The sequence below is a fragment of the Pleurodeles waltl genome, chromosome 6 (genome assembly GCF_031143425.1).
Source record: "Pleurodeles waltl isolate 20211129_DDA chromosome 6, aPleWal1.hap1.20221129, whole genome shotgun sequence".
NCBI lineage: Eukaryota > Metazoa > Chordata > Amphibia > Caudata > Salamandridae > Pleurodeles > Pleurodeles waltl.
In genome coordinates, this window is record NC_090445.1 from 1,670,474,127 (window position 1) to 1,670,496,297 (window position 22,171).

A 22,171-nucleotide genomic window follows, 5' to 3' on the forward strand; every position below is an offset into this window, starting at 1 on the left:
GAACCAGCAAGAGACTTTGCTTGTCGCTATGTATTTCTTTAACAGTAGGTGCTAAAGTGGCAGCTACAGAGGTGGGCCAAGTTGAAAACAATAGGGGAAGTAAACGTTCCACTCAAGAGTATGAGATTGCACTTATGTTTGGCTCGCTTCATATTGTATGGTGTGGGGCAAGGGCTAGCTTTTTATTTTTTTAGGTTTTGAGATCAGATGAGATAAGAGATTGATCTGTCGATACAGTTGGATTGACAGATGCAGAATGAATTAGATCATCTTGAGCCTACAGGGATTCTCAGTTGTGCCCAGCATGCAAGTAATGCCATTAATACATTGGTTAAGGGCACAGATCTTGCAGTGGGTCAGTATTTGAGATGTAGCTATTGCATCAGAATTGATGTCCCTAATGCACAGATTCGTATTAAAGATGAAAGATGAGATTAGATCAATACATTTGTGTTTGAATGGTCAGGTTGAATGGGGGTGGTATATTAAGCAAAGAATATAGTATGGAGAGGTTGAGAGGGAAGTTAAGGTTACAGAGATGGGTTTTAAAGACTTCCAAACATGCTTAAAAAAATGATAGCCACCCCTTCCTTTCTTTGTCCCATGCCAGTTATGTCTTATAAAATAGTATTCCCGAGGGAAATTGTCAGCAACGTGGGTATCCTATCATTCTTAGAGTCGAGTCTCAATGATATTTAATGTATCAAAATTATGTGTGACAATAAGATTTGTGATTTCTGTGGCATCTTTTGGCCTGGAATGACCATTAAGTAGTCCACATTTAATGTGAATGGGGTGGCTCAAGGCAACATTTCAGGATAAAGAAAGTGGAGATAGAGCTATTGGTATTTCACTGTGAAAATAATTTTTAAGCATTGTATAATTTATAGTCCAGGTTGAAAAAAATGTTCAGGGATGCAGTGGTACCCACAGCTTAGAAGTTAAGGGTGAGAGAAGGGAGCCCAAAGGTGTGATATTTTTCTGAGAGTAAACAAATGTTGGTACAAGTGGGTTGGGTTGCCCTAAAAACTGGTATAGTGTCTGGCCCCTGATCCTGTTAAGGCCCATATAGTCTTGCTTTCGAACCTTTTGAGGTGCTTCTGGCACCTCCACTATGCAGACAAGTGAAATGCTGCCTTCAATTAAAGGGTCAGCGCATGACCTTGGAGGTTGGAATGCTAAAACATGAATGCTTTCACAGTTATTCCTACTCCCAATACGGCGTCTGGTATATTACAAATAGGAGAAAGAGTCATGGGCGCTGATCTGGGGCTGCAGCCTCCATAAAATGTCACATTTTCTAACTACTGCGAAGAGTAGAGTGTAAAATAGCAATAGAATCATCCTAAAAACACTTCCCACTAAAACTTACTGATCAGCCATTTAATCATTATAATTCATGAATAGCATTCTAGGCTAATGAAATAAAGAGTTAATATCAACAAAAATTAGTGTGGATAAAATGGAGAGTCAAAGCACAAGTCAGCCCTTACTACTCCTTATGAACATATTGATGTATGACAGAATGGGGTGCTCCTGTAGCTAGACATCATGCCACTGTACTGCAGTTTGTTTATTTAAAACATGTTTTAAAATAACAAATAAATCTGTTTCTTCTGCTGCTACTTTTTGCAGCTTGTGACTAGAAGTAAAGTTGATCCATCTAAAGAAAATTAAGTGGATTTCATTACCATGGGCTCACTACAGTTTGTTACAGCCAGGATGTTTTTCAGGTTTAGGTTGCACTCAGAAGGCAAATGGAAAAACTTCTTAATAGTAGATGGAATAATTGTCATCAGTACTAATTATCTTGATATAAAATAATGGGTGTTTAATTTTGGACTTTTTTCCAGGCCTCAAGTCATAGTTCTCAGAGTACAAAAGACTCTGGTGTAGGTTTGCAGTACCCAGCCACCTCCTCGCCCTATAGAAAAGCAGGAAGCCGAACCAGCAGGCACCTTAAGAAGGAGGAGTCTGTGCCCCATGCAAGAGGTCACTGGGTGTACTCACCATTCAGAAGTGGGCTGCACAGATCTCACTTGAACAGAGGTAAGCCATGTGGGTCATTTTGTGCTATAAGTATTCATTGTTTTGGCCATATTATTTAGAAAATTGGTATCCTGAATAGATTAGTTTATGCATCTCAAGTTATACAATTATGCTGTTCACCTCATTAAGTACGTTTGCCTTTGTATTTGACACTAAAGCTGGAATGCTTGTTAGGGACTTGAAATGTGATTTTCATTCTATAGGCTATCATACTCAAGTCATTTGAATGTAACATGGAACATTCTCTTAGAAACAGAGCATCTTAACCTACCCCAACATGTCTATCACAGTTGTTGCATGTCTTTTCCTAAAGTGGTATGGCTGAGCCACCGGGAAGACATTGGAACAAAGTCATTTAATAGCAGAAGCGCTATACTGCTATTAGAAATTATCACTCACTAAGAGCAGTGTGTTCTCAAATAAATGGGTGAAAGTCACAGAAATATTAGAATGTGGATGCATAATACACATAAAGCCACTATTCACCCTCCGCCCACTCCAGCATCCGCAGTGAAACTTGTTTAGTCTAATGTGGCATTATAGCCCACTGCCAAGAGCTGTGCTGGTCATTAATGCTGTCTCCCCATATTTTAGGCTGAAGCAGTAGGTGCTGGCCTATGAAGAAGGAGAGAGACTTTAGTGAGTGGCATGTCCCAGTGCAGAACAGGTATAAGAGTGCTTTTATAACATTCTTGTGGATACTTTCAGATTCCTCATCTCTTGAATCACTTTTTATCAGCAATCAGGATCCAGAAATTTAGAAATGGATCTCCCCTGCTGGTAAGTGAAACCTGACTCTGTCTCACCTTAGACAACTACCCTCCACTTGACATCACCAGAACCAAACAAACATGCGCACTGAGGGGAGTGCCATGCACTCCCCCCCCCCCAGCCCTACCATCGGCCATGGCCCCACTCCTTTTTACAAGAAAACAATAATAAACATAGTTTATTAGCAATTTGTTGTAAAGGTTTTGCAGCTTCTGGGTGGTGGGGGGGGGGGGTGTTGGAAACTCCTCCGCCATAGCAGTGAGGGGCTGCCCCTGTGGAGGAGGGAGTCTTTAGCCCTGAGAAGCTCTTTGTGCTCCAGAGGATGCTCTGTGGAGCAGACCTCCTGGTCCCGCAGCGAGACCTGGCTTAATCCTTCAAGCCACAGCTGGTTGATGCCACCTAGGTGCTACTTCATGTACCAGTGCTAGTTGTGCTGCCTACCCTGGTTTCTCCAGAGTTTCCAGCCCCTTGAACTGACTCCCTTCAGTTTGCAGCCTTCATGCAGCCAATGCTGTCTCTGTTCTGCCACACTCCGTCTGGTGTGCTCTTGAACCCTATGGAGACATGGAAACTGCTGACTGGGGTGGGCTGCTACCTTTTTGATGTCAATAGGCCCCACTTAGCCTTTCCCTGACACCGCTGCGGCACCAGTGGAAGCCACCCCTTTGACAAAGTCCTTGCTAGTGGTGTGCTCATTGCCACCAGCATCGTCGTTAAAGTTCTTGGTACAGTTTTCTGAGCTGACTCTACCCCTTGACAAATTTTCATATGGATACTTCTAACCAAAGACTCCTCATCTTAAAATACTCCTCAGGTGCTAGACTGGAGCTGGAAAACTTTTGTCCATAGCACTGCTCTGGTGAGCCGCTAAGTGGTGCAGTGCGGCTCTGAGCTGGGTCCACACCGTCCTGAAAGTGACAGAGTAGAGTTACGTATAAGTGCCGCCCGTATGCACTGACATCAGTTCCTTTCTTTGTATACCTTCCAGTTTGGCTTTGGAGCGCTGCTGCTGCCTACTTTGCTTGTTTTTCCTATGAAAATGTAACCAGTGTGCTATGGAATGATGTCTCCTTTCAAAACAACCCGTTTCAAACCATACCGTGATGGGGAACTAGATGTCAGTCACTGATCTACATGAGGTTTGACTTTGGTGTCTGGGCTCGGGCTGCAGCTCTTGTGCAAAAAGTTTGCCCTCGTGCACCGGATGGCGACCTGAGACCCGCACACTTGTATGTCGCCGAACGAAAGAAGTAATCTCGGTCATCGCTTACATCCACTCCTGATCCAAAGCGTGGATGTGGTCCTAGTCCCAAGGCCATTCCACAACCGCTCAAATGCACACTCAAAGTCCTCCGATACATCCAAGAGTGAAGCAAGACTCAACCCTATCCCGCCACTCTTACTCCAAAAAGAAGGAACATGGGTGCCACAGTGTCAGTCACTCCCCTTCATGGTCTCCTGCCACAGAATGGGTTACTCAGCTGGTCCCAATTCCCACCACATTTGTAGGACATTCTGCATTTTAGAGGCCTTAAAGGAGCTCATGCAGCAAATTTACAATACGCTCCGATGGAACCGCAGGAGTCCACAGTACGGTTATCGTAGGTGGGTCCATTCCTTGTGTGGTCCGTCCCCCTGGTACCTGTTACGGAGCCTGTACACTTCTGAGCACGGGCCTTTACAATCTCCATCTTCATGCTTGGAGCTTGAACGGCAACAGCTGAAGACCTTTGGTCTTCTTTTGGAGAGTGGTTGATGTAATCTCCGGGCCAAGTTATCTAACATCCTGTTTGTGTTATCTCTTGCCTGTCAATGCGTTGCTTTGGCTACAGTTAAAGAGCTCCTTTTGGCTCTTTCAGCCTTTTTACGGTTGCTAGACCAGACTTTATTGTTTAAATCACCAGTTATGATGCTTTCTTTGAAAAGCCTACAACACTTATTTCCCTTCTCTCCCTTTGTTATGCCACAGGAACTTAACTCAGTCCTCACATTTTAAATGTGCTCTCCTTTTGAACCACTCCACAACTGCCCTCTGCGGCTTCCTACTCACAAGATAGTATTCTATGTTGCCATAACATAATTATGTCGAGTGAGATAGCTGCAGGCTGTCTGTGTCCCATCACTGTATACCACCATCTTCCAAGATAAACAGGTTCTGCGGAAGCAGGCATCCTTCGTGCCTAAAGCTGTGACGTGGTTCATCGGCGGCCAAACTGTGATGCTGCTGTCATTCTATGTTCCCCATCACCCATTTAAGGAGGGAAAGAGACTCCATTGAGTGTATCCCAAAAAAAGCCACTGAGCTTTTACATTGATCATACCAAAGAAAACCGAGTGGAACATGTGTGATTCACAGGAGTGGAGAAAGGCCTGTCCGTGCAAAAAATAGGCCATCTTCCGCTTGATCCTATTTTGCATCAAGATCTGCTACTCATTGGCCAAAAAAGCAGCCTCTGGAAGGACTACAAGGTCATTCCACCAGGGCCAAGACTGCCACCACTGTGTTGGCACACTGAATTTCTGTCCTGGCAGGTATCTACGTGGTCATCAATTCATACGTTCACAAAGTACTACTATCTGGACATCCAGGTTCGCCGAAAGGGGCAGACGGCTTTTAAAGCAACTGACATCAGCATGCTGCAATCATGTCTATTGAGACCCTGCATGTCATTTCTGGAGCGGAAAGGCATTAGTGCGGAGCCACACGGTGCTACATACAGCTGAAAATGTTTAAGATCCAATCTGACTCCTATGTAATATCCAAAATGGTGAAGAATCTGCAGTTAGTCTCCTCCAGAAAGAGTGTTACCAAGGGCAAGAAACCTGTCTGTGCATATTCAGACAAAAAGTAAGAGAACAGGTGGGGCACAAGGTAAAGGAGAGCAAGGGTATAGGGAAGGTGTAGCTTGGAGGCCTTCAACCTATATCTACCTGTGGGCAAAGGATTCAAATTGTTTCTTTTGTGGAGCACTGAAAAGTTTCAGGAACACCAACAAGAGATGGATAAATGAATTGATAAAATGTGCTATTAGGAAAATGGAAAGACAAATGAGTTGGGAAGACCCTTGTGTAAAGAAAGAACGAAGAATATAAGGTCAGTCATCACAAGCTGAACCACACCAAAGGCATACACCAGCAGTCCCATAAAGCCACTTCCTAACTGATCTAACACTGTTGTAAGACATTTAAACTTCTCAAAACATGAACGCGGTTACCCACCCTATCATTAGTTGTTTGATCCTCGCCTATTGTTGAAGCGGCAAATGCTGTTGAGTAGTCCAGGAACATGCATACATGTTGGCAAAGCATTCTTCGTCAACCAAAGGGTACCTTGAACATGAAACTAAGATTAGATTATTCACTCCTGATAGTTCCCCATGTTGAAATAGCACATACACAACTATGCAGTGCAGTGAAAGGATTGAGTCCATAATACCTGCAGGCTGTCTATTCTGTACAATTTGCAAATCTAAGACAGTGACAAAAATCACTTTTCAGTAATTAAACAATGAACAGACACATGCCAGTAAAGCCTAAACAGTGGCAACATTTGCATAATGCTGGTGTGGTAACAGATTATTAAACACACAGCAGCATACCTTTCTATAATGCTAGACGATGGCACCTTGATAAGTGCTTTTCCATTCCTTAAAGTTATACTCTGTGTAGGAAGTTGGCTCTGTATGTGCTATTTCAAAGTAAGGAATAGCATGCACAGAGTCCAAGGGTTCCCCTTAGAGGTAAAATAGTGGTAAAAATAGATAATACTAATGCTCTATTTTGTGGTAGTGTGGTCGAGCAGTAGGCTTATCCAAGGAGTAGTGTTAAGCATTTGTTGTACATACACATAGACAATAAATGAGGTACACACACTCAGAGACAAATCCAGCCAATAGGTTTTTATATAGAAAAATATCTTTTCTTAGTTTATTTTAAGAACCACAGGTTCAAATTCTACATGTAATATCTCATTCGAAAGGTATTGCAGGTAAGTACTTTAGGAACTTCAAATCATCAAAATTGCAGGTATACTTTTCAAGTTATTCACAAATAGCTGTTTTAAAAGTGGACACTTAGTGCAATTTTCACAGTTCCTAGGGGAGGTAAGTATTTGTTAGGTTAACCAGGTAAGTAAGACACTTACAGGGCTTAGTTCTTGGTCCAAGGTAGCCCACCGTTGGGGGTTCAGAGCAACCCCAAAGTCACCACACCAGCAGCTCGGGGCCGGTCAGGTGCAGAGTTCAAAGTGGTGCCCAAAACACATAGGCTAGAATGGAGAGAAGGGGGTGCCCCGGTTCCGGTCTGCTTGCAGGTAAGTACCCGCGTCTTCGGAGGGCAGACCAGGGGGGTTTTGTAGGGCACCGGGGGGGACACAAGTCCACACAGAAATTTCACCCTCAGCAGCGCGGGGGCGGCCGGGTGCAGTGTAGAAACAAGCGTCGGGTTTGCAATGTTAGTCTATGAGAGATCTCGGGATCTCTTCAGCGCTGCAGGCAGGCAAGGGGGGGATTCCTCGGGGAAACCTCCACTTGGGCAAGGGAGAGGGACTCCTGGGGGTCACTTCTCCAGTGAAAGTCCGGTCCTTCAGGTCCTGGGGGCTGCGGGTGCAGGGTCTCTCCCAGGCGTCGGGACTTTAGGTTCAAAGAGTCGCGGTCAGGGGAAGCCTCGGGATTCCCTCTGCAGGCGGCGCTGTGGGGGCTCAGGGGGGACAGGTTTTGGTACTCACAGTATCAGAGTAGTCCTGGGGTCCCTCCTGAGGTGTTGGATCGCCACCAGCCGAGTCGGGGTCGCCGGGTGCAGTGTTGCAAGTCTCACGCTTCTTGCGGGGAGCTTGCAGGGTTCTTTAAAGCTGCTGGAAACAAAGTTGCAGCTTTTCTTGGAGCAGGTCCGCTGTCCTCGGGAGTTTCTTGTCTTTTCGAAGCAGGGGCAGTCCTCAGAGGATGTCGAGGTCGCTGGTCCCTTTGGAAGGCGTCGCTGGAGCAGGATCTTTGGAAGGCAGGAGACAGGCCGGTGAGTTTCTGGAGCCAAGGCAGTTGTCGTCTTCTGGTCTTCCTCTGCAGGGGTTTTCAGCTAGGCAGTCCTTCTTCTTGTAGTTGCAGGAATCTAATTTTCTAGGGTTCAGGGTAGCCCTTAAATACTAAATTTAAGGGCGTGTTTTAGGTCTGGGGGGTTAGTAGCCAATGGCTACTAGCCCTGAGGGTGGGTACACCCTCTTTGTGCCTCCTCCCAAGGGGAGGGGGTCACAATCCTAACCCTATTGGGGGAATCCTCCATCTGCAAGATGGAGGATTTCTAAAAGTTAGAGTCACTTCAGCTCAGGACACCTTAGGGGCTGTCCTGACTGGCCAGTGACTCCGCCTTGTTGCTTTCTTTGTTCCCTCCAGCCTTGCCGCCAAAAGTGGGGGCTGTGGCCGGAGGGGGCGGGCAACTCCACTAAGCTGGAGTGCCCTGCTGGGCTGTGACAAAGGGGTGAGCCTTTGAGGCTCACCGCCAGGTGTCACAGCTCCTGCCTGGTGGAGGTGTTAGCATCTCCACCCAGTGCAGGCTTTGTTACTGGCCTCAGAGTGACAAAGGCACTCTCCCCATGGGGCCAGCAACATGTCTCTAGTGTGGCAGGCTGCTGGAACCAGTCAGCCTACACAGATAGTTGGTTAAGTTTCAGGGGGCACCTCTAAGGTGCCCTCTGTGGTGTATTTTACAATAAAATGTACACTGGCATCAGTGTGCATTTATTGTGCTGAGAAGTTTGATACCAAACTTCCCAGTTTTCAGTGTAGCCATTATGGTGCTGTGGAGTTCGTGTAAAACAGACTCCCAGACCATATACTCTTATGGCTACCCTGCACTTACAATGTCTAAGGTTTTGTTTAGACACTGTAGGGGCACAGTGCTCATGCACTGGTACCCTCACCTATGGTATAGTGCACCCTGCCTTAGGGCTGTAAGGCCTGCTAGAGGGGTGTCTTACCTATACTGCATAGGCAGTGAGAGGCTGGCATGGCACCCTGAGGGGAGTGCCATGTCGACTTACTCATTTTGTTCTCACTAGCGCACACAGGCTTGTAAGCAGTGTGTCTGTGCTGAGTGAGGGGTCTCTAGGGTGGCATAAGACATGCTGCAGCCCTTAGAGACCTTTCTTGGCATCAGGGCCCTTGGTACTAGAAGTACCAGTTACAAGGGACTTATCTGAATGCCAGGGTGTGCCAATTGTGGATACAATGGTACATTTTTAGGTGAAGGAACACTGGTGCTGGGGCCTGGTTAGCAGGGTCCCAGCACACTTCTCAGTCAAGTCAGCATCAGTATCAGGCAAAAAGTGGGGGGTAACTGCAACAGGGAGCCATTTCTTTACACAAGCCCCCCCCAGCCCACAGGCCAGGAGACTCAGCCAACGCTGGAAGAGTCTTCCTAGTCTGTCAGGCGAGGAAGAGTAGAGGAAATGGCTGGTTTGTTGCAGGGCCTACTCTGCCTTACATCCTCCTGTTCAGGTCATTCCCTCTGGGGAACTGACCCACTTCCACAGTGATAGGACCTAGTCTGAACTGCCTCTTGTCTGTGCTTTTTATGTCTTCACCCATTCTCTCTATTTTGAGGTCAGAGGTATCCACCTCTGCTAATCTGATCTTAGCCAGGGTCACCCCTAGCTTACCCAAAGAGGTTACCCAGAGCTGGAGTAACCCCACCATGACCAACAGGGTCAGGGGGCCTAACTTGTTATTTGGCATGGGGTCAGACCACCATGCCAAGGATAGTGCAGCCATAAAGGCTAACACCCAGCAGAGGCCACTGACAGCTGTCAGTGCCCAGAACCACACCTTTAGCTCTTCACCTACAAGGGAAGGGGCTAAGTTACAGGCTCCTTTGGGTTCAGGGTGCCTGTCTGCTGTATTAGAGTGGGGGGTTACCACATCTTGTAGTAAACACCCTTCTTCCACTCTTTCTTCTGTTAGCTGAGGAGCCACCCACTCAGGCTTAACAGTTGCCTGACTAGCCAGGACTTCTTGTGGGTCAGGTTGGACTTTATCAGAGCCATTTTTGGAGTTCTCCCCTACTGGAGTAGAATCTCCTTGGCTTGCTGGAACCTTGGCTAAAGGTTGTCCACCTTTCCTACTCTGTTTCCTTTTCTTTTTCCTCTGGGGCCTACTTGCATTTACTGCAGAGGCAGGCACTCCAGAATCCTTGGGAGAGGACTGGCACTGGACCAGTTCCTCTCTTGGGCTCTGACTAACCTCTGGGTAGTCATTTCCAAGGAGACAATCAAGGGGGAGGTCTGTACTGACTACTACCCTTCTCCAGCTAAGAGTGCCACCCACTTCTATGGGCACTAAAGCCACAGGCCTCTTAGTGACCCTGTCTAGGCTAACTCTTACCCTGGCAGTCTCACCTGGGATGTACTGGTTTGAGAGCACCAGCCTGTCATGCACAATAGTGTGACTGGCACAAGTGTCTCTCAGGGCAGTGGTTGGGATTCCATTCACCAGTAGGTGGTGGAAGTGTCTACTTCCCTCTGGAATCTCCAACTCACCTGTTGGGCCCTGTTTCCAGTTGAAGGCTATGAAGACCTCCTCATCTGAGGAGTCATCTCCCATGGCTACACTGGTTACCCCTGGAATTTTGTTCTGGGGTTTGTTTTTGGGACAAGAAGTGTCCTTGGTGTGGTGCCCAGACTGTTTACAGTTGTGGCACCATGCCTTAGTGGCATCCCAGTTCTTACCCTGGTACCCACCTTTGTTTTGGGTTGTGTCTTGGGGCCCACCCACCTGTTCTGGTTTTTGGGGGCCTACAGAGGACTCTTTTTCTTTGTTTCTAGTGTCACCCACTTTCTCCTGGGGAGTTTTTGTAACCCCTTTCTTTTGGTCACCCCCAGTGGAAGTTTTGGTTACCCTAGTCTTGACCCAGTGGTCTGCCTTCTTTCCCAATTCTTGGGGAGAAATTGGACCTAGGTCTACCAGATACTGATGCAACTTTTCATTGAAGCAGTTACTTAAAATGTGTTCTTTCATAAACAAATTATAAAGCCCAACATAGTCACACACTTCATTTCCAGTTAACCAACCATCTAGTGTTTTTACTGAGTAGTCTACAAAATCAACCCAGGTCTGGCTCGAGGATTTTTGAGCCCCCCTGAATCTATTTCTATACTCCTCAGTGGAGAATCCAAAGCCCTCAATCAGGGTACCCTTCATGAGGTCATAAGATTCTGCATCTTTTCCAGAGAGTGTGAGGAGTCTATCCCTACACTTTCCAGTGAACATTTCCCAAAGGAGAGCACCCCAGTGAGATCTGTTTACTTTTCTGGTTACACAAGCCCTCTCAAAAGCTGTGAACCATTTGGTGATGTCATCACCATCTTCATATTTTGTTACAATCCCTTTGGGGATTTTTAGGATGTCAGGAGAATCTCTGACCCTATTTAAGTTGCTGCCACCATCGATGGGACCTAGGCCCATCTCTTTTCTTTCCCTTTCTATGGCTAGGAGCTGCTTTTCCAAAGCCAATCTTTTGACCATCCTGGCTAACAGGGGGTCATCTTCACTGGAGTTATCCTCAGTGATTTCAGAGGTGTTGGTCTCTCCTGTGAGGGAACCAGCATCTCTGACTATTATTTTTGGAGTCAGGGTTTGAGGGACCCTGTTCTCCCTAGATAGGACTGGTAGGGGGGAATTTTCCTCCAAGTCACTATCCTCTTCCTCTGAGTTGCCACCCTCAGAGGGGTTGGCCTTTTCAAACTCTGCCAAAAGCTCCTGGAGCTGTATTTTGGTAGGTTTGGGGCCCATTGTTATTTTCTTTATTTTACAGAGTGACCTTAGCTCCCTCATCTTAAGATGGAGGTAAGGTGTGGTGTCGAGTTCCACCACAGTCACATCTGTGCTAGACATTTTGCTTCTAGAAGTTGGAATACTTTTTAAGAATCTACAACTGGTTCTAGAATCTAATTCAAACTTTTACAGACTTTTAAACTCTAAAAGAAGTGCTAAACAGGATCTAACACAAGGCCCTAGCAGGTCTTTTAAGAATTTAGAAAACTTTTCAAATTGCAAAAATCAATTTCTAATGACAATTTTGGAATTTGTCGTGTGATCAGGTATTGGCTGAGTAGTCCAGCAAATGCAAAGTCTTGTACCCCACCGCTGATCCACCAATGTAGGAAGTTGGCTCTGTATGTGCTATTTCAAAGTAAGGAATAGCATGCACAGAGTCCAAGGGTTCCCCTTAGAGGTAAAATAGTGGTAAAAATAGATAATACTAATGCTCTATTTTGTGGTAGTGTGGTCGAGCAGTAGGCTTATCCAAGGAGTAGTGTTAAGCATTTGTTGTACATACACATAGACAATAAATGAGGTACACACACTCAGAGACAAATCCAGCCAATAGGTTTTTATATAGAAAAATATATTTTCTTAGTTTATTTTAAGAACCACAGGTTCAAATTCTACATGTAATATCTCATTCGAAAGGTATTGCAGGTAAGTACTTTAGGAACTTCAAATCATCAAAATTGCAGGTATACTTTTCAAGTTATTCACAAATAGCTGTTTTAAAAGTGGACACTTAGTGCAATTTTCACAGTTCCTAGGGGAGGTAAGTATTTGTTAGGTTAACCAGGTAAGTAAGACACTTACAGGGCTTAGTTCTTGGTCCAAGGTAGCCCACCGTTGGGGGTTCAGAGCAACCCCAAAGTCACCACACCAGCAGCTCGGGGCCGGTCAGGTGCAGAGTTCAAAGTGGTGCCCAAAACACATAGGCTAGAATGGAGAGAAGGGGGTGCCCCGGTTCCGGTCTGCTTGCAGGTAAGTACCCGCGTCTTCGGAGGGCAGACCAGGGGGGTTTTGTAGGGCACCGGGGGGGACACAAGTCCACACAGAAATTTCACCCTCAGCAGCGCGGGGGCGGCCGGGTGCAGTGTAGAAACAAGCGTCGGGTTTGCAATGTTAGTCTATGAGAGATCTCGGGATCTCTTCAGCGCTGCAGGCAGGCAAGGGGGGGATTCCTCGGGGAAACCTCCACTTGGGCAAGGGAGAGGGACTCCTGGGGGTCACTTCTCCAGTGAAAGTCCGGTCCTTCAGGTCCTGGGGGCTGCGGGTGCAGGGTCTCTCCCAGGCGTCGGGACTGTAGGTTCAAAGAGTCGCGGTCAGGGGAAGCCTCGGGATTCCCTCTGCAGGCGGCGCTGTGGGGGCTCAGGGGGGACAGGTTTTGGTACTCACAGTATCAGAGTAGTCCTGGGGTCCCTCCTGAGGTGTTGGATCGCCACCAGCCGAGTCGGGGTCGCCGGGTGCAGTGTTGCAAGTCTCACGCTTCTTGCGGGGAGCTTGCAGGGTTCTTTAAAGCTGCTGGAAACAAAGTTGCAGCTTTTCTTGGAGCAGGTCCGCTGTCCTCGGGAGTTTCTTGTCTTTTCGAAGCAGGGGCAGTCCTCAGAGGATGTCGAGGTCGCTGGTCCCTTTGGAAGGCGTCGCTGGAGCAGGATCTTTGGAAGGCAGGAGACAGGCCGGTGAGTTTCTGGAGCCAAGGCAGTTGTCGTCTTCTGGTCTTCCTCTGCAGGGGTTTTCAGCTAGGCAGTCCTTCTTCTTGTAGTTGCAGGAATCTAATTTTCTAGGGTTCAGGGTAGCCCTTAAATACTAAATTTAAGGGCGTGTTTTAGGTCTGGGGGGTTAGTAGCCAATGGCTACTAGCCCTGAGGGTGGGTACACCCTCTTTGTGCCTCCTCCCAAGGGGAGGGGGTCACAATCCTAACCCTATTGGGGGAATCCTCCATCTGCAAGATGGAGGATTTCTAAAAGTTAGAGTCACTTCAGCTCAGGACACCTTAGGGGCTGTCCTGACTGGCCAGTGACTCCGCCTTGTTGCTTTCTTTGTTCCCTCCAGCCTTGCCGCCAAAAGTGGGGGCTGTGGCCGGAGGGGGCGGGCAACTCCACTAAGCTGGAGTGCCCTGCTGGGCTGTGACAAAGGGGTGAGCCTTTGAGGCTCACCGCCAGGTGTCACAGCTCCTGCCTGGGGGAGGTGTTAGCATCTCCACCCAGTGCAGGCTTTGTTACTGGCCTCAGAGTGACAAAGGCACTCTCCCCATGGGGCCAGCAACATGTCTCTAGTGTGGCAGGCTGCTGGAACCAGTCAGCCTACACAGATAGTTGGTTAAGTTTCAGGGGGCACCTCTAAGGTGCCCTCTGTGGTGTATTTTACAATAAAATGTACACTGGCATCAGTGTGCATTTATTGTGCTGAGAAGTTTGATACCAAACTTCCCAGTTTTCAGTGTAGCCATTATGGTGCTGTGGAGTTCGTGTAAAACAGACTCCCAGACCATATACTCTTATGGCTACCCTGCACTTACAATGTCTAAGGTTTTGTTTAGACACTGTAGGGGCACAGTGCTCATGCACTGGTACCCTCACCTATGGTATAGTGCACCCTGCCTTAGGGCTGTAAGGCCTGCTAGAGGGGTGTCTTACCTATACTGCATAGGCAGTGAGAGGCTGGCATGGCACCCTGAGGGGAGTGCCATGTCGACTTACTCATTTTGTTCTCACTAGCACACACAGGCTTGTAAGCAGTGTGTCTGTGCTGAGTGAGGGGTCTCTAGGGTGGCATAAGACATGCTGCAGCCCTTAGAGACCTTTCTTGGCATCAGGGCCCTTGGTACTAGAAGTACCAGTTACAAGGGACTTATCTGAATGCCAGGGTGTGCCAATTGTGGATACAATGGTACATTTTTAGGTGAAGGAACACTGGTGCTGGGGCCTGGTTAGCAGGGTCCCAGCACTCTTCTCAGTCAAGTCAGCATCAGTATCAGGCAAAAAGTGGGGGGTAACTGCAACAGGGAGCCATTTCTTTACACTCTGCTTCTTGTTTATTATGCTAGAACAAATTCTCCAAACTAGTCAATTTCAACTACTGCCAGTTCATGCATCGTTACCTCTGTGGACCGTCAACGCAAACAACACCTAGATTTAACATGTCCCTCATTATCAAATAAGGCAACATATTACAGATTTCTTTCCTTTTGTTCAGTCGTAACAATCAGTAAAAACCGGACACCTCTATTCCTAACGCAAATGCCACAGGTCCTATAAGGTAACATGCCATAAAAACACAAATCAGGTATTTAGCAGATCTACATGTAACTCAAGCAAAACAAAACATCACTTTCTATACAAAAACCAAGAACATTTACACTACACAGAATCACCATGTACACTGATGTGACTGAACTTCGAACTTGCATACCAAAGAGTGAGCACCCATAGGTTCTCAAACTATACCTCACACTGAGAGCAAACATCCATTTCCTTGCAAGCAACCTAGCATGCAGCAACGCTCCAAACATTGTAATAGTCAGTCAACTCAGGATACCATAAAGTGTGACGCGACACACTATAATGTGTAATAGATAGTTCTTGCTCCAGGATAGTACGTAGCATGCAGTAATAACAAGTAGGGCCAAGTCTTAGGTGTGATTAACTCCTAATAGACAGAAATGAATAGAGCATTGTTGAGTATGGATAAAAGTCTCCTATTCGTACTGGCACAGATGGCACGTACGGCCGCAGACAGTGCACTAGATGCCATAAATGTGGATTAGTGCTGGGGCCATGGGTCCCCCCACTGTTGCGTCAAAATTGGTACTTTATTTCACATGTTAAGAGCACCCACAACAAACACTTGCAATGCATTTGGCAACCTAACTTACACGCTAAAAAGGGAGGCAAAAGTTGTTAGGTGAGGTAGGAAGATAAATAGAACACGTTCTTATTTTTGGGTGTATGGGAAGGAATTTCTCCACGTACAAAAAAAGAAGAAAACGCTTTCTCTGTGTATAAGGCACTGTTAAAAGATTTGGGCTTAGGCATAGACGAGAAATCTACCAATGATACAATTTCCTCAAGCGTTTGCCTGTCTGGTTTCTGAATCCCCCGCCCAAAGCGCTTAGTAGTAAGCAGATTATAGGCACAGTTGCACAAATTATTGATGTTTCTCAATTTTTTTTGTGTACTGGCTCTGCCACACCCATCCCCTCAGGAAGAAACTCTGGTCTGAAGAATAGCACCCAGGGTTTCATTTTGAGTATTGTGGGGATGAATTCTTCATCATCAGGCTAAAAGCAGTTGCTTAATGAGAGAAAATAATCAAGGAGTTTGAACCTATGAATGCTACAAATGCTAGAGATCTGTGGTTACAAATTAGCACCTTTTTCCTGGCACTTAATATGGAATTCTGCATTCACAATTGTGCATTAATAAAACTCTTCCCCATAACTTTGCTCTACACACATTTTACCAGGTAATCATGCCTGGTAAAATGTGTGCAGTGAAAACCTAGATGGGGCAAAAATGTGCATAATTCGGGTGCAATAACTCTGAATCCTTACATTATCCCTCATTCCAAGCAGGATAATTCAGAATTGTGCAGTCATTTTGTCCAGGTTAAAAACTAAAAAGTGAAGTTATGCGTTTGTCATGAAATTATTGCACTGTACAACCCGCCTGTCTATTCACTCAGAGTGCCAGTGTACTTTGAGAACTTCATCCCCATGGTATGTGCTGAAACAACAAGAATAAGCAGAGGCAATGTAAAGTATCTGGACACAAAATCCATACCTTGCTCAACGTCCACAGAATGCAACTAGCATTTCACTTCTGCTATTTAAAAAATTCACAAACCATGGCTTAGGAGTTGTCAATACACGCCATATCACTCCTCAGAAAAAAGTGTATCGTACAGCCCATGCAAAAGCACTGATGTGTCCCCTCCAGTGTTCCACAGCACCACTATTACGTATGCTAATGTACTGAAAACACTATGTGAATGATCTCTAACAGCAAATTAAAGTGACTAATTAAAAATAGAATCTTCCATCTAAGGGACACCTACTCCTAAAACCGGAGTACCGCCCCACGTACACAGCCTTTAATCTTTTGGGGAGGACGCCAAAACCCATTTCTAGCTCTTTGCAGCTGTATGTTACAGTAACATAGGAGGAAGTACCATATAAAGGCCTTGCAGGCCTTTACTTTACACAGCTGAATGAAAATTTGCCTAGCTTTCGTAACAGAAAGTTTCTTCACTTTAATTAATTATTTCTGACAAACAATAACCATGTTTTTGATATCAGAAAAACTTTATGCACAAACTAATGTTCCCAGAAACACTAGGGAAACCCAATATGTGCTTCAACCGATCAACTGCAGACAAACCAAATATAGTCCTTTGTTGTTGTCTGAGCTCCCTCTTTCTTTGCACCAATTACACCACAGTTCAAACATCACACGTCTTGCTTTGAACCATCAGTTCCTGTAAAGAGACAAAAACCCATGCAAGTGACCATTCTTGCCAGCTTCAGTTGCCCACCTCAACTACCCCTAGAGAGCGTTTGCTATCCGGACACCTAAACAATATCAGTAAGGGTTGCCTGGGCTCAGCATAGATTGCCACACCATAGATGTACACCATAACTGAGCTAGCCTCCTACAGGCTTATCATAGGGTAGTGCTAAGATTTTGTTGAACTCAGAGTCAATAAAGGAGACGCACACTTAAGAAGGAACTTGAGACCAATGCTAAGAAAAATAGTTACTTTGTTTATATTATGTATCTGATAGAGACTTCTAGTTGCAGATTTCTTACCTTGGAATTTCCCCCTAGCGTCAGTCTGGATCCAGAGATTTTTCTTTGCCCAGTACTATTGTGTGCCGTTAGGTGGTGTCGGTCAACTCCGCGTTCGTCATTGGTGTCGTGGTCGCCTGATATGACATCGGGGTTGTATATAGGCGCCACCCTGGCATGCTGATATCCGTCTTTACCCTTCTGTTCAAGCCTACTCACAGATCCGGAGAGAGCTACTCTTATAGTCGCTTTTTGACTGGTCTTTTGTCTAAGTTTTTTTTTTTTAACTTCTGGTGTTTCGAGATATCATCTCGTAAGACCGGCTTCAAGCCCTGCAACTCCTACCACCATATGATGTCAGTGACTGATCTGCATTTGGACTGTTTGTGGTGCTTGGAGTGCGACCACAACCCTAAGTCGTGATTTGACTGCAGAGCCATGAACCAGAAGGCTTTGAGGGAGTGCTCCCTAAAGCTGCTTGTGGTCCAGCCCCGCTTTGTTCCCCGTCTCAGTTGAAAGGAAGATCTTGAGAACGCTCTGAGTCACCACCACTCCTCCTCGTCAAAATTGTCAGGTCATTCAGGAAAGCACAAGAAGAAGTTAAAGCATTCTTTGACTTTACCCTATCAGTAGGGTCACGTGAAGCAGGAGACAGAACATCCTCGCCCTAGGCCTCCATCTTCAGAGCCTGTTTCTGGATTGGCTGCGCACCTCCCAGAGTTTCCAGGAGCCAGAGCCACCCCTGCCCAATTAAAAGAATTTTACGAGGCAATGCGCCTCATCTTTGGGCAGTCCAGCCCAGTCGGGGAGCCTTTAGGCCTTCAGTGTTGGAAGGGGCCCCTTCGTGTTCCACACCAGCGGCTTCGGCTTTGGCTCCAATGGGCACCCAGGGATCTGCTTCCAGATCCGGACGGCGTTGGTCCGACCTTTGCGACCTTCCCCGCTGACAGTTCTGGCATTGACACTCCTGATATAATCTTTCTAGTCTGCCGCCTCCCCACCAGGGACCAGTCAGCGGCAGGATTCTGCATCATCTGCCCCACTGGAATACCATCACTTCAGACAGGTGGGTTTTGCAAATAGACTGAAGGGGCTTCTCCCTCCCCTTCGAGACTACATCTCCCGCCATGCCGCCATCCTATGATCGGATGACAGGGGGATTACCTGGCACTTTGCTGCAAGGAAGTCACAGATCTCTTGGCAAGGGAACCATAGAGAGGGTCCCCGTGCCATAAGTAGGTTGTGGTTGTTATTCCCCCTACTTTCTGGTGCCCAGAAAGGACATGGGCCTCCGCCCTATCCTCAACCTCCGTTCCCTCAATCTCTTCCTCAGGAAGGAGAAGTTCAAAATGCTCATGCTGGCTCGGGTCCTATTTCCCTCTACCTAGGAGACTGGTTGGTAGCGTTGGACTTGCAGGACGCCTATTTCCATATTCCAGTCCTGCCTGCCTATAGATGTTACTTGCCCCTCGTGGTAGGTCACAGGCACTTTCAAGTTACCGTGCTCCCCTTTGGCCTTACTAGTGTCTTCACCAAAGTGATGGCAGTGGTCGCAGCTCATCTGCAGAGGTTAGGGTTTTCAGTCTTTTCCTACCTCGACGACTAGCCATTGAAGGTGGGAACGCCCCACACTGTTGTCTCCCACCTCCAGATTACGGCGAACCTCCTGCATTCGCTGAGGTTGACTATAAGCATGCTGAAGTCACATCTGGCTCCCTCTCAGACGCTCCCTTTCATCAGAGCTGTTCAAGACACAGTGCAGTTTCGGGCCTATCCTTCAGAGCGACGAGTCCAGGACATTCAGCGATGTTTCAGCCTCTATCCTGGATTTCGGTGAGAATGACTCTGAGGCTGCTGAGCCTCGTGACCTCCTGCATCCTGCTGGTGACACATGCCAGATGGCAGGTGCGGGCTCTGCAGTGGGACCTGAAATTCCAGTGGGTGCAGCATCAGGGGAATCTCTCCGACAAGGTCCAGATCTCGGTGGGAACTGGGCGAGATCTACAGTGGTGGCTTTTGAACTGCAATTGGGTCACAGTTAGATCTCTCTACCTTCCCCAACCAGATGCAACTGTAGTAACAGATGCGTCACTCAGGGGATGGGGCAACCACATGGAAGAGGCGGAGATCTGGGGCATCTGGTGTCCGGCAGAGTCCGTGCTCCATATCAACCTTTTGGAGTTCAGGGCAATCAGACTGGCATTGAAAGCTGCCAAACATGGAACACTCTTCTTACCCACCTGTGCCAGACTAAACACCTCCTTACCTTCAGGAAACTTCTCAAGACCTGGCTGTTCAAGCAGTAGCAGCACCACTCCCACTAACCCCCCCCCCCCCCCCCCCCCCCCCCCCCAGCGTCTTGAGACCCTCATGGGTGAGTAGTGCCCTTTACAAATTCTTGATTGATTAATTCCTTCTCTCAAAGGGAAAGCAGTGCAGGATTTCAAGGACCACACCAATGCCATGTGGTACAGCAACAAACAGGACGGGATGGAGTCGTGGACCCTTTGTCAGGAGGCTCTCCGCCTCTGGACATGGCTGGAACATCTGGGCATATCCCTGTGGTTCAACATCTGGCGGGCTCTTTGAACGTCAGAGCAGACAAACTCAGCTACCAATGCCTGGTCAATCACGAATGGCGTCTCCATGCGGAGGTGGTGCAAAGTCTCTTTCAACAGTGGGGAGAGATTTGGTTAGATCAGTTTGCCTCCGCAGAAAACGTGCAATGTCAACTGTTTTGCACATTGGAGTTTCCAAAGCGGCACTCGCTCTGTGACGCTTTTCGGCTTGAGTGGAACTCAGGCCTCCTTTGTGCCTTTCCGCCAATACCACTTCTCCCCAGAGTTCTGAAGAAGATCAAGAGTGACTGGGCCAAAGTCATTCTTGTGGCTCTGGACTGGGCACGAAGAGTATGGTGTCCCGATGCTTTTGAACCTGCCCATCAATCCTCCAATCAGACTGTCCCATCAGGAGGATCCTCTGTCGCAGCAGCAGGGGATGGTTCTGCACCCAAACCCGTCCAGTCTCCACCTTCTTGCGTGAAGATTGAGCTGCGGAAGTTGACAGTTTTTGCCCTTCCGTTTTTGTGTAATGTTATCTTGGCAGCCAGGCATTCCTCTACCAAAACAGTATACGCCTGTCGTTGGAACCAGTTTGTGATGTGGTGTACTAAAAGTCTGTTGATCCCCTCTCTGCCCCTCTTTCTGAGGTTCTTTGTTTGTTCTTTCTTTGACCCAGCAGGGCTGTGCTCTGGGCATCCTAAAGGGTTATTTGTCTGTCGTCTCGACTTTCCTACGGTTGCCTGACCATCCCTCATGGTTTAAAACTCCCATTGTTAGACAATTTCTTAAAGGCCTTACCCAACCCTTTCCTCCTTCCCCATTCATAATGCCCCAATGAGATTTGAACTTAGTTCTTACCTATCTAATGTGCACTCCTTTTGAGCTGCTTCACAACTGCCCACTTCACCTGCTTACTTTGAAAAGTCTTGCTCGCAGCTGTCACCTCTGTGGCAGAGTCTGTGAGCTGCAGGCTCTTTCTTCAAAGCCACCTTTCATCTCCATCCACCCTGACAAGGTGGTGCTTCGTTCTTGGGCTTCTTTTCTGTCTGAAGTGGTCACGCCCTTTCATGTAGGCCAATCAATCACCTTGCCTACTTTTTACGTGCCCCCACAGCCTTCTAAGTAAAAGGAGAGACTCCACCATGGGGACCCAAAAAGGGCATTGGTGTTCTATCTTGATCGTACTAAAGAGTTCCAGGTGCATAATCAACTCTTCGTGAGCAATGTGGGTGCGAAGAAAGGTTGGGCAGTGCAAAAGAGAACTACCTCTAGATGGGTGATTCTCTGCATTAAAATGTGCTATGTATTGGCTAAGAAACTACCCCCGGAAGGCTTCCGCGCTCAGAGCCACAGCTGCTACTATTGTGTTAGCAGATGGAGTTCCAGTCCTGGACATCTGCCAGGCAGCAACGTGGGCATCCTTGCACACATTCACTAAATACTACTGCCTAGAAAGTCCGGACCGAAGGGACAGGTGCTTTGGCCAGTCAGTCCTGCAGGACTTCCTAGTATAATCTTGGTTCGCAGACCTTCCTCTCTGGATGGTATTGCTTGGGTATTGATTTTAAGGTGAGGAATCTGCAACTAGAAGTCTCTATGAGCAAGTTACTTACCTTTGGGAACAAATTATCTGGTAGAGACCTATTCTAGTTGCAGATTCATTACCGACCTACCCATCCTCTGGACATGGACTTACCTTTCAGGGCCCTAGTTCTGGTGCACCAGAGTCGGTGATTTTCATGGCACTGCGCTTCTGGTGTGGAAAGTCGTGAAAAGAAACTGACGTCAGCGTGCTGGGGTGGTGCCTTATATGATCTGTGACATCATATACGGTGACCACGACACCAACGATAAATGCAGAGTAGACCTATGCCACCTAAAGGCACGCAAGGCTACTGCTGGTGGAAAAATCTCTGGATCCAGACTGATGCCTGGGGGAAATTCTAAGGTAAAGAATCTGCAACTAGAATATGTCTGCCAGATAATTTGTGACCGAAGGTAAGTAACTTGTTCTTCAGCACCAGAATACTTTCAAGAAGATAAATACTGTGGCAATATGTATCGACTTACCAAGTAACACTTTTACTCAAATGCGCTTTTACACAGTAAAGGTTCCAAAGTGCTTTTACTGCAAAGGAGTGTTTGCAAACAGTTCTTGGGGGTCCCCTGGAATAGTAGGGTGCTAGAGGAGTA

At 47.0% G+C, this 22,171-nt stretch overlaps 1 protein-coding gene across 3 annotated transcripts in view; it reads left to right on the forward strand.

The window, feature by feature from the left end:
• The window catches only part of CNTRL (centriolin), a 579,099-nt gene that overhangs the window by 258,860 nt on the left and 298,068 nt on the right, over window positions 1-22,171 (forward strand). For all 3 annotated transcript variants that reach the window (XM_069241657.1, XM_069241658.1, XM_069241659.1), the window contains one exon: window positions 1,854-2,049. In XM_069241657.1, the coding sequence (XP_069097758.1) occupies window positions 1,854-2,049 (196 nt within the window). The remainder of the gene's footprint in view (window positions 1-1,853; window positions 2,050-22,171) is intronic.